Source organism: Melitaea cinxia, chromosome 10 (genome assembly GCF_905220565.1).
Source record: "Melitaea cinxia chromosome 10, ilMelCinx1.1, whole genome shotgun sequence".
In the NCBI taxonomy this organism is placed as follows: Eukaryota; Metazoa; Arthropoda; class Insecta; order Lepidoptera; family Nymphalidae; genus Melitaea; species Melitaea cinxia.
Window position 1 is genome coordinate 3,886,953 of NC_059403.1, and position 13,391 is coordinate 3,900,343.

The window sequence follows — 13,391 nt, forward strand, 5'->3', positions numbered from 1 at the left end:
CTCAGAGGTTATCTGGCAAATATTGTTTTTTGGCTCTATATATATTTATACCGTAGTAGAATATTAAGCAGGAAATCTTATTCAAATCTAGAAGCTCGACTGAAAAAATATATCACAGCCAAAACAAAGTAAGAAAAGTATGATTATCAAACCACCAGAGCTCCAGAGAAGTATTTATGGCAAGGGTAGAGTCGGCAATGCGCTTTCGATGCTCATAGTGTTGAAAGCATCATAGGCTAATCATTAACTAACTAGTAACTGTCGAGTAAAAAAGTAACTTATATATTTTACATTTGAATTCAATTTTCTTTGTTTAAATGAGCAATCAAGTATTTTATATAAGGTATCTATTATTATGCGCAAAGCGTTCTGGTAAGTAATTAATGTAAATTGTGCATTACGTGCCGGCTAATTGACGTTCTTTACTATCGGTGTATGCGCATATGATTAGATTCTATACAAATATTTGTAGGTCATAAGGGTATTTGTCACGCCATTAGTATTTGTGTTATGCGTGCTTTGAACGGTCTCATGGGCTTTGAGACGGAGAGTGAAGAGCCTTTGTCCGCTTCTTCATTTGCATAGATGAGATAACGGCATTCTTAAGAGGATAATCATCTAAAATTTCTTCATTTCCATAAAAATAAAGATTCGTTCAGACATATAAATTATTTGATATTTGGAGAACATATACCCCAATGCCCAGGTATGAAATTACTATAGTTTCAGTGACGTAACTATTTTTTGCCATTTCTTCTCAAAAAAATAACGTTATAGTTACTTCACCATACAAATAACTGCTTTCATTATTTTACAATTAAGTTAAAAAGGTAGTTGGAAGTCTACTTGAATAAAATAAATTTTGATTTGCGTTAAATTCTAAAACGTTTAAAAATTAGGGAAAACTCTAAAGTTCAATGTCGAAAGAATCTAATTTATTGGCGCCGACATTGGAGTTGTACAAGTCGCTCTCAATTAGCGAAATCCGGTCAGATCAATCAATCAGTTTGGAGTACTTCGTGGCTTCACGCTAATCCCGAGGTTCATCCAATGCGATTAACGTAAACTTACTTAAGCTGATGTTCGCCAAAGCGGTTGATTTGACAACTATCTTTTAAGCAAACTATGAGAGCCTTCATATTAACCAATTAATGGTTTTAGCGGCTAATTTCATCCATTTGTTTTTCCTGCTCACATTTGTATAAGTGTATAATTAAAGTTAATTTACTTATTTAACATATATATATATATATATATATATATATATATATATATATATATATATATATATATATATATAAGTTAAGAAATATCACTTTTTCTAATTATATTTATTTAAATATCCAACGCATTAGTTCAAACGTAGAACGTAGGTATAACATCTGAAGATAAAATGCGTGCGTCTAATACGGTTATTCGGTAATGCCTGTCATGTCAAGTCGTGATAAGCGTATCTATTACTTGATTGTTCTGATCGATCATATTTGATTCTCCCTCGTTAGCCGGTCTACTTTCACTGGGTGTCAGTTTATCATTTGCGTTAAATGTTTTAAAATTTATGTATTCTATAAAATAACGTAGCAAATTAATTGACTTTTAACATAGTTTGTAAAGCAGTTTTAGTTACCGACTTACCGACCACAGAAATAGTCTGCTGATATTGGTTTTACGTTTTCAAACTAGGAGGTACTTACTATTCATTGAGTTCCTGCTTATTTTCCTTTTTTGGTAAATAGTTACCTATATGTCCCTTCCAAAAATAAATTTCACATAAGAGCCAAGTTAAAAGTCCTACAATACGTCGTTCTTGACTTCACCGACAAAAGAATCGAGATCTTTAAGAATACCAAATTGTGTTCACTCGGGGTGTAATTCAAGCTCAAGATTTGACTCGACTCGTACATCTTAAATAATATCTAATACGATGTAATAATGCCCAAAAAGGTTTTATAGTACATAGGTATACGACCTTTGAGAATCGGATTTCACTATCGATACAATTACTTTGTGGATCGCATCTACATCAGGGTATTACTAGAGACGGTAACCGTGTAATGTTTTGAGCATTCTTTTCTATTAGGAATGGTTAAGATAGAAAGCACCAGTTGATCAGCGCTCTCTCTGAAAATTACCTGTTAAAAAATATTATATTCTATTGTTTTTTATATATTTAACATTTACCTAAACAATAAATAACGGAAGATTTAAGTTGATATATTAAGAAGACACATAACACCACTCCGACTACTAGTGGTTAAAGCCATTAAATATTAATGATATTTATAATCTATTGAAGTTTTATGTGAATGTCACAAATGACACGATTGATTAATAGATTACCGAAATTATGGAGAACAAACCGTTATAAAATTAAAAATGTGTATATCTTTGTGACACTGTTATGTTAGAATTTTTTAGACCTTGTTACTCGTCAACTCTAAGTACTCAACCATATCAGATTTGAGTCAATTTATTCAACTGTGTTGTATGCATTTATTTAAATGAACGTACAACATTATGATCAACGATCAATTAATCATCGGTGAACTCAAACGATCATTATAATCTTGTAACAGTGATAACCGTGTACGCGTAATCTTAAACCACAGCTGCAAATTACAGAACGTCTAAAAATAAACACGTAATAAAGCTGGCGCCGCATAATTGTATTTTAATAAAGTATTACGACGCGACACTGAGAATGTTTTTAAATCAAAATCGTTCGGTATCACGCCGTTTTATACATAATTGATTCAAAGCGTCTCGTCTAGATGGCGCTTAAATCGATAAGACCAACCGCCAATAGAAATCTCAATAATTCATTTAATTAAATTGTATCTCAAAGAATACGAAGTATTTACTTAACGTCAATTACCGTAATGGTGCTGATAAATAAAATATAAAACTAACAATTAAAATTCCTATAAATGCTCCGTGTTGCTCTTTGTATAAATGGCATATTTTAAAACCACAGCTAAAAACAAACTTAGAATTTGTAAGAATTACTCACCTGAAAAATAAATATTTAGTAATTACATAAGTAATATTTTAATTCTTGAAAACTATTCGTCATTGCCATCTGCATCAGTTGTTAATGTGTTTCGTGAATCCGATAAAAAACAAATACGATTATGTACGCGGCATACTTAAAATTTTCGGACGTAAAAAATTAATGATGTTATTTGAGCGTAATCCCCGTGAAATACCGCCATTATTACACATTTCACCCTCGTAAAACGTGCGGCGCTAACGTCAGAAGAAATCCATCAAACCTAAGACCAATGATCCGCTGTAGAAATGGTGATTGAGCTGGAATCACACTGCGAAGATTATCATTTTATAGCCCGTTTTAAAGTATAGTAGGTATATAAAGGTTAAAATCAACCTTTAAAAAGTTTTCAGCGGACGTACCTTGACAAAACGTTATCAAGTTATGGTTGTTGACGAAATGTAACCGAAAAGCTTCTGAAAGGTTTATGAAACTCTAAATTGTTGTATTAAATTTTTCCACGTCTCATCATTTTCAAAGTATACACTTTGAATATCAATATTATGCTTCGTGTGTAGCCAGCCAGCTTTAGAAAAGATAAAGGAAAGTAGGTGGTAATGTTTGCCAGATTATGTGCTCTAAGCGCAAACCCAATGTCCTGTGACACCTGTTCTGATTACAGACTTACGAGAAAAAGTGATAACGTCACGGATGTTAAACACACAGTTAAGCTTAAGGTTTTCCAAGAAACACCATTCCCACTAAACTAAGACACTGAAAATGTACTCATGTTAACGTATTGATTATTTTCGCATCCTTATTTAGGCATTAATAATTGTGTTTGCTGGCAAACAAAAAAAAAAACCAATTTCAATTACATCGACAAGTATCTAATACAACGTAGGTAGAGGAATACGCATTATTAAAGATTACTCCAAAAGCTGTAATCAGATCTCGATGAAATTTAAATGTGACCACGTGATAAACATTGGCTTTCGATTAAATTAAAAGTCATCAAAATCGGTACACCCAGTAAAAAGTTATGCGGATTTTCGAGGGTTTCCTTCGATTTCTTTGAAATCCCATAATTAGATCCTGGTTTCCTTATCATGGTACCACACTTAGGATGGAGGATGAATTATCAAAGTCGGTTCATAAACGACGAAGTTATCCCCGAACATATATAAATATATACGGTCGAATTGAGTAACCTCCTCCTTTTTTGAAGTCTAAGAAGCTTAATCCTACAAGCTAGTCTACTATACTATAAAGTTTCAGAATTTCTTAGGAATAAAAGCAACGTTGATCATTATTTATATCCTCTTTGCCTATACCTTCGCAACATTTTTTTTCAAATATGTCGAATTTAAAGATACTTGATAATGAGCTGTAATTGAAGTAAAACTTCTTAATGCATGATTGACTTGGGGATCTAAGACACGGTGCAGGCCTATTTTACAGAAGTTTTACTTCAGTTGTGTGGTCTAAAGCACAATATTTTTTTATTTTTTAACCGACTTCCAAAAAAAGGAGGAGGTTCTCAATTCGACTGTATTTTTTTTTTTTTTTTTTTAAGTATGTTACATCAGAACTTTTGACCGGGTGGACCGATTTCGACAAATTTTGTTTTAATCGAAAGGTAGTGTGTGCCAATTGGTTCCATTTAAATTTATTTGAGATCTAACAACTACTTTTCGAGTTATATCTAATAATGCGTTTTTACTTGACGCTTTTTTCGTCGACCTACGTTTTATTATACCGCATAACTTTCTACTAGATGTACCGATTTTGATAATTCTTTTGTTGTTGGAAAGAGGATATCCCTAGTTTGGTACCATGATAAGGAAACCAGGATCTGATGATGGGATCTCAGAGAAATCGAGGGAAACTCTCGAAAATCCGCAATAACTTTTTACTGGGTATACCGATTTTGATAATTTTTGATTTAATCGAAAGCTGATGTTAATCATGTGGTCACATATAAATTTTATCGAGATCTAATAACTACTTTTTGAGTAATCTTTGATAACGCGTAGTTACTTGACTATTTTTTCGTCGACCTACGTTGTATTACTTGTCGATGTGATTGAAGTCGGTTTTTTTTTCGTTTGCGAGCAAACACAATTATTTCCTACTTATTTATTTTTTCACTGATAATTTCATCTATGGTATACCTACATGTATCTGCCCCAAAATGAAAGGACACCTGTTTCCAAACACCGTGTGTATCACTTATACACATATCACTTGAAAACTCAGCACTGGCAGCCCAGAATAGAACCTTACAGAACACTTATAGTAGTACAGTTTTGTCTAAATTAGCGTATCCAATCAACTGAGCCGTTCCAGCACTTAAATTATAATTGTTTAATTTTTTTTTCGTCAAAATTTACCTTTAATATTGTTCTTTATTTTTAATTAATCATGGAGTAATATAACCAATAAATTCGCATATCGCGTGCCTTCGAAATTACCAAATATTATATCGTAATGACCGCCTTAATACTCAGACGGCTTGCGTGCTAGTAATTGAAGAAATAATTTCTCTTTCTCAAAAGAGTTCCGCGCCATGTTTTTTGGATGCGACGAAATGTTTGCGATATTGAATTTTAAATTACAGTAAACAATATTAGGCGTTTCATGAATGATGGAAACGTGAAGGCTGGAACATTAAAAGGCTTTTTTATACAGAGGAAACTTAATTAAATCCAAATAACGTGAATTGGTACTTTATTAAATATATTTCATTTTGTCACCATAATGATGACAAAAAGTACATTTCGCTTACAAAAGAAAACCTCACGAATATGTTTATATAACACAAACTGCCTCGGCTCTTGTAAAAACAATGGTTATTCTGTCAGATACCACGAAGTTTTACACTCTTAAACTGCTATCTAAAAGGCCCGAGAGCTTTCTTTTTTTCGATTTGTGTTTGCATCGCGATTATTTTAATGACGATTTTTTTCGGCCATTCGTTAGCTTTATCGATTCGGCACGAGCAATTAGCTGTCCGATCCGAACAGGTCCGATCTCGGCGAGCGGCCGATCATGATTGATGATGTTTTGGGTTATTACTAAACTCCCGGCCCTCCCCCTTTCGCTTATCGCATTAGGTGAAACGGGGATGAATGTTACTCATTTTGCTAATGCGGTTGACGTCTCGCACAAAGCAGATAACGGTGTTTGAAGCTACTTTGACGTAAATGAGATTTTCTTGGCTTCACCTAAGGGTTCCATTAGGGATGATAATGGAATTATAAGAATAAGTAGGCGTGAACGATTTTTCCATCGGTATTAGAAGAATGAAAATAGAAATGAACTTTAAGCGGTTTATCGAAGAGAGGTTGTAATACTGCGTATATAAGTTAAAATGTCATTAACGATCGGATCGAATAACTTAAGATTCATCAAATATACTCGCTGTTGCGCTAACATTATTACACTCAATAATTCACAGCTATTATAATAGTCTTCCCGATTGTGGCACCAAGAAGTTTCAAACTGAATATGATTAAGTGTGTTCGTGCTCGTTCTACAAACTAACTTTGATATTCCGTAAATTGTTATGAGTTTTAATCAATTTATCATATAAATATGTATTTTTGCAGTGGGCGGCATGTCCCGCGGTGGTAGCGGCGCCGGAAAGACGGCGACTGCGAAACGCGTGCCGCCGCCGGCTGTACCTGGAGATGCGTTTGGTACACCGCAACATAGACACTCGGGCTCCAGCTTTGGATCTCAAGGGTATGCGTCATGCGAAGAACAAGCCTACCCACAGCCACCAGATACACCTTCACATACAAGAGGTGAGTTGAATATATCCTTTTATATGCGTATTGATATACGTATGTAATGTTACATAATACAAATTGTACCTTGTAACTACCGCATAAGTCCTTACCCGATAGGAATTTAAGAGTAAATTCCAATAAAATTTGTATCCTCGCGAATTTTATTATAAAATGTCGAAAATTTTTAGATGTTTATCTAAAATATTGACGACTTCTATTCTCTCGATCTTGTACTTTTATGACATGTAAAACAATTCTTATAGTTTTTATGTCATTAAATATAATCATTTATTTGCTTCTTCCAGATGATCATTCAGACTATGGCAGCACAGTGTCAGGAGTGTCGGGAGTGTCGGGTGCTAGCGGGAGCATGGGCAAAAGTCCAGCTGGAGGTGGTACCTTTACGTTTCCACCGCCCACACAACCACTCACGCATAAAGCAGCTGTTTACTACCACCACCAGCTAGCGCTGAGCGATGATCAGGGGATAGATATGACACAGGTAAAGAAATATTGTTTTATTAAATAAAATTTTTCGCTTTATGTTAATGTAAGTGAATTTTCTTAAATTGCACTCTTAAAACTTTCTTAATTCAAAATCTTGATTCAATTTTAAGAGATACATTGGTTTGCTTGTAAATGCAGTGAGACTCAAAATTTATAAAGACCGTATAAAAATATAAAGCATCAGTAATAATACTGATGCTTTCAATCATGACTGTTTGCTATTTTTAAATATAGTACCTGGGTGTCCGAGCTAGATCAGATTAGATTTTGGCAATCATGTCTGATCGCTTTGTATTATTTTTCAGAGCCCAGGGCGTGATAGTCCTGGCTCATCATCAGGATCAGCAGGGTCAGGATCTAGGCACTCTTCTGCGTCACTTGACAGCGGGAGAGCGTCAGGCCGCATGCCACACCATCATCACGCTGCTTGCCACTGTGGTGACACCGTCGACAGAGTTCGGGCTATGATCTCTCAGGGACTTCCGGTAAGCTTATATTTGAGCATGAATAAGGATAGTTTCAATTTATTATAATTCTTTAAATATACAAAAATGAATATAATTAACGACAGATACTACAAAACATTATACTATTTTTTTACAATCACTGAACCATTTACGTTGTAAAAATCTTAATGACTTATAAATAGCCTTAAAACTCTTATCATCAAATCTCAAAATTTGCCATTTTTTACGTTTCTGTTCCGCTTCTGGTCTTATTTCAGCACAGTCCAGTTTCAGTTATGTCAGTTCTCTGTCCAGTTCTGCGACATTTACAGTCTATTTCAATACAGGCTTTATCATTCTTTTTTATCTAATTATTATATATAAATTGCCATCTACTTACAGGATCAGGATATCATACACGCTTGGTTAGCCGACCTACAGATGGAAGAATATGCTAGACTCTTCATAGATGCAGGTTATGATCTACCGACGGTTACAAGAATGACGCCAGAAGATCTAACGGCTGTTGGTATTAAGAAACCAAATCATCGCAAGAGGTTAAAGGCTGAACTTGCTAATTTAAATGTACCAGATAATCTACCTGATTACATTCCGGTTAGTATGTTTATTATTTTGTTACTTGTCAAAAGAAATCTTGTATATAGATAAATTAAAAAAAAAAAACAATTTTAAAGTAAGTGCCATCCATATTTTAGAAGAACTGCCAAAATCCGTTACTAATATTATATAAGATTAAATTTTTGAATTCCTTCATTAATTTTTTTGTGTTAATAATATTTTAATTTTAATTTCAGGGGTCGCTAGAAGAGTGGCTTCGTCTTTTGAGGTTGGAAGAATACGGACCAGCTCTCGTAGCTCAGGGATACCGGACCGTTCACGACGTTACACAGTTAGCTTGGGAGGTAATATATATTTAAATGAGGATAAGTTTTTTAAGAAATAGAGGAACAACTATAACTAGAGCGTCATATTGATATTTCCTTTCCGTGGACATTTACCTATCAAATGTGTCTTGTATTTTTGATTTTTTACAAGCTGTTTAAAAAATTATAATTTCAATATTTATTCGTTGTTAATTAGACCATTCGTATGATTTATTTGGTCAGTGTATCGTAGCCACGTCGAGATATTCTTTCGAAAAGTCCATTACAAATTTAAAACTACTGCTTAGAAACTTGTCATATATTACAAATAACTTAATTTGTGTGTAGGATTTAGAAGACATGGGTATTGTTCGTCTCGGTCACCAGAAAAAGATTCTGCTGGCTATAAAAAGAGTGAAGGATATAAGAGCTGGTAAACGAAGTATCAGTAGCCAGGGATCTATCGACTTCACACGAATACCGGGACAGGTACGGCATAGACAAATAGCAATCTTTTAATTGTTTGTAGTGATGTTTTAGTAATAGAATGTTATAGATGTCCTTTAGCATAAAAGTGGATGTTCCCTCAACAACCAGTATTGATACCTGTTATCCACTTTTATGACTATTTCTAATCTTTACCTAATATAGAGAAATATATTGTTCTATTAATTCAAACTACATTATCTATAAAGCATCACTTCAATACAATATTTTATTTTATAATTTAATTTTTAATTATTTTTATTTTAATATTCATTTCTATCATTCATTTCATTTCATTTATAATTAATCTTTTTTTTATTTATTAAAAAGTTTTTACTTAATTAATACGTCTGTCTTTTGTTAAATTTTAACAAAACAACCAATAATAAATAATTAATAAATAAAAATCTAACATTGTTGTATTTTACTAACAACGCTTGAAAATAACATATAGCGTTTTATTATAACGCATTATTTTATGAGCAGGCGTTCCTCAGGCCGAATAGGGCTTTAGATGTTAGCTCCGTGTGTAAACAGCCCCGCACCGAATTTTTTTCTTTGCAAAGCCAGACCGTGAAAAAATTTTGGGAAAACACAGTCCAAGTGGACGAAATCGGCTTCAGTTCATCTTAATCGAAATTCTAATTTTCCCGACACGTTCTGAAATTCGATTTTCATTTACGCTTGGACGTTTAGAAGTCTATTTCCATCGCCATCACTGTCGCTGTCAAACATCTTTGCGACTTCGTGTATATAAAACAATGGTCACAGACGCTATTAATCTACCTTTGTTTCAAAAGAGTGTAAATTAAAAATGAGTCGCAGAGCTGTCCATTCACCCGTCGACGCTGCATCCACCTCATACCACATCCCGAAGCAGCATGTGAATGTTTTGTTTTCTTTTCTTTTTCCAAACACAAACCGCACTTGGACATAGAAGGATTTATATCCGAGGGAGCATTACCAGCCCTGGGAGAGACAGGCGAGAAGTTACCATAAACCTCCCGATCTAAAGTTTGACGCCCTACCAACGGCCCTATGTGGCACAGACTTGGTTCCTATCCAGGTATGATTCTGGCGGTTGTCTTTGACATTGCACCTCGGCACCCGGCTTTTATGTGCACCTGACTTTATGAACGTGTTCTATGTGTGTTACCTTTTTTTACTATGCCTCGGTTAATACTTTAGGAGCTATTTGACTTGTTGTTAGTTGCACGGTAGATTTGTATGATATTTTTATATTAACAATATTATTATGAGGCATGATATTTCAATAACGATTAATAACTATTGCAAATATTTTAATATAATAAAAATAATTGATATTAATTAGTATAAATATGATATAAGTATTTATTATAATATCTGTACATGCTAATGCATGTTTTCTACTTAACGGCAATTATGTATTTCGATCATTTTGATTTGTATTTTGAAAAGTTTGAGCTGTAAATAAAAACTGATTATTTAATTGTAAAGTAACAATAAACACTAATGGAAATTTACTTCGCAGATACGTCATCCCCGCGGTAAATCACTTGAGAGTCTGGAAGACCCGACAGAGAGAGCGTCGCATACGACATTCTCGCCAGAAGCTGGGTTTTATTACGGAGGTCAGTGGCGACGCTCCTACGACGACGGTGACATCACACCGACGAACGACAGCTCCTACGAAGGCGGGGGGACCTTACCGCGCCCTAGAGGACTGGTTAGACCACGACCTGTCGCGAAAATCCAAGCGACGCCAGCGTACAGGGACAAATCGCCAGATTATACTTACGATGAGATTGCGTATTCAGCGAGACTACAAAGAGTAGCGTACGGCGCCAGTCCTCACGTCGCCAGAAAACCTCCACCGGAACCTCCGAAGAGACAGAGCTCACAATACGCTCCGTTCACCAGGTTCGGGCAAACTACCGTAGAAATACATCCAGAGAAGAGCCTACCTTTAAGTTTGCCAGCCTACCCTAGTTCTGATTCTCTCAGTGTGTCACTGGACAGTACGGGGCTGCTCCCCCCTCCACCCGCGCCTTCGTCGCCACCGCGGAGGTACGACGATGACAAGCTAAGAACCGGCTCCGACGCTAGCTTTAAGGTAAACTTATCGAACATATTTTTGCTTTTTTCATTGAGATAGGGGCACAGCAGAAGATATCTTGCTCAAAATCTTGAGCAACCATCAGTACTTCAACCTTACAGAAAATTACAACCAAATAATACTGGTCTCAAGAAGGGTTGATACCTGTGGTGAGTGAGGTGGCCAGAGCTCGTTGGGAGGGTCGAGTGCTCGTTGGGAGTCGGCAAGTTGTCGCCTTTACGATGTTTCTGATGTTGCAAGCGTCTATAGGATATGGTAGAACGTTGTGGTTGGACGAAAGCTTGTTTGCCTACTAATATACAAAAGAAAATTTTAAATTTAAACAACTTTAAATTTATTTAATTAAACAATAAATATAAACTTGATTTTTTTTAATATCATGTACTGTCACGATTTTGTGTCGATGTGCAAACGTGTAAATAAATAAATAAAATATCTATGATATATGATATAGTATTACGATGGTTATTGTATTTCTAAACTTAACCATGCTTTTGTGTCACGGAACCACCATATTCCCATAATTTCCAAAAACAGTAATAATTTATCTTCCTCCGCAGTCAAGTTCGAGCACCGAGTCAGACAGCATTCCATTCGCAAATGAAAACGCAGGAACTATAAAACAGAACCGCGGCCAGATAGCGGGACGTCCCCACACCGTGGACTACGGCCGAGCGGGGATTCCCCTCACCACTCTGCCGCGAAATCCCGATAAATCAAACCCGCTATCCGAGCACAAAGAAGAGAGTAAAAGCTCCGAACCAGTGGACGTCCTAAATGACATTGGCAACATGCTCGCCAACCTGACAGATGAATTGGACGCCATGTTGGAAGAAGAGAAACGCCAAGGCCTGACCGATTCCTAAAACGTCTTATAAAAATATTGTACTCGAATACAAAATTAATATAAATAGAATGAATAAATTCCAAAGATTAATGTCCTGATCGATGTATCTCCATTGATGTGAACTATTGGAAGTGAACGTTAAATTTTCTAGTGTATTTCGGATAATAATGGACATTATTTATGAAAAATTTAACTATTATAACAATTGTTTTATCGTTGTTAATGTATGTAAGAATTCTGAAAAGCAATAGTTCTGGTTTGACAGTCAAATGTTATTATTGAGTAGCTTCAGTCTTGCATGCTTTATTAGGTCTACGAGACCTATCACGTGACATATCTCAATGGCAATTTAAATAGGGGAAAAGAAAATAAATCTTTATATCTTTTAGCCCCCTTAATATATTGCTAAGGTAATGTACCATAAATTATGATTGAGTTGATATCGTATAATCCGAACAAATACTTGATAGTTTTTTTTAAATATGTAATTTCGAATAAACTCCAAATAGCGCACTTAAACTGCCTCGATCCAACGCCTTGCTCCTATATTCCTATCAAGTATACCTAATGTCATTTAATTAACTTTTAGCTAACCTTTATATATTAAAGCCAGAATGCTCTTTTATTGCAATGATTATAATTTTATAAATACCTCCCAAAAGTTTGTACTATTTACTTTTATTATTGTCCGTAAAGATATTTGTTTTTCGATTTAATATTTTTTGTTGATAAATTATTATAAATAGTTCCTTATTTAAATTTACAATAGTAACGTTTTCTTTACCCTCGGGATAGTTTAAAATTAGATTTAGTCGGATCCAAATGAAACAGATGAGAATGGCTATTTTTGTAAATAACATTTTACTTAAATTATGTCATAGAATAAATATATCCAGTAGCTAGTTTTCCATGTACAATAAAATTGTAGAGTACTTTAGTAATATTGTGTAGAATAGAATAGTTAGAATTTATACAAAATGATAGCTCTAGTGATAGTGTGAAAATTTAGGGAGTATAATGAATGTATAATAGAACTTCGTATAAAGTAGTTATAGATTTCGTACATGTTTATAACCTTCGATTCCTTTTCACACATGGTTATTGCAATGCCAAGGGCATTTGACATGGCATCGGACCAACGCATTGCCAACCTGAAAAGTTACTAGCTGTATAAAATAATTTTTCATCCATTATGTTATGGAAGTTTCCATCAATTAAATGATCGATTCACTCGCGCTGATGCTTAATGCGAATCATTACAACGCAACAGCTTCACTGATGCCTGTTACAATAGTTTAAATGTGGCTTACAAAGCAATAAATAAAAAAAAATATAAAAGA

At 34.7% G+C, this 13,391-nt stretch overlaps 1 protein-coding gene across 1 annotated transcript; it reads left to right on the forward strand.

Annotated features, from left to right (window-relative positions):
* Nucleotides 1-510: 510 nt before the first annotated feature.
* On the forward strand, nucleotides 511-12,676 carry LOC123656921 (caskin-2). The gene is made up of 10 exons (XM_045592534.1): nucleotides 511-526; nucleotides 6,601-6,798; nucleotides 7,089-7,285; nucleotides 7,596-7,775; nucleotides 8,139-8,351; nucleotides 8,552-8,659; nucleotides 8,969-9,109; nucleotides 10,047-10,172; nucleotides 10,620-11,201; nucleotides 11,765-12,676. The coding sequence occupies exons 1-10, from the start codon at nucleotides 511-513 to the stop codon at nucleotides 12,068-12,070; spliced, it is 2,067 nt and encodes a 688-aa protein (XP_045448490.1). The 3' UTR covers nucleotides 12,071-12,676.
* The last annotated feature ends 715 nt before the right edge of the window (nucleotides 12,677-13,391 follow it).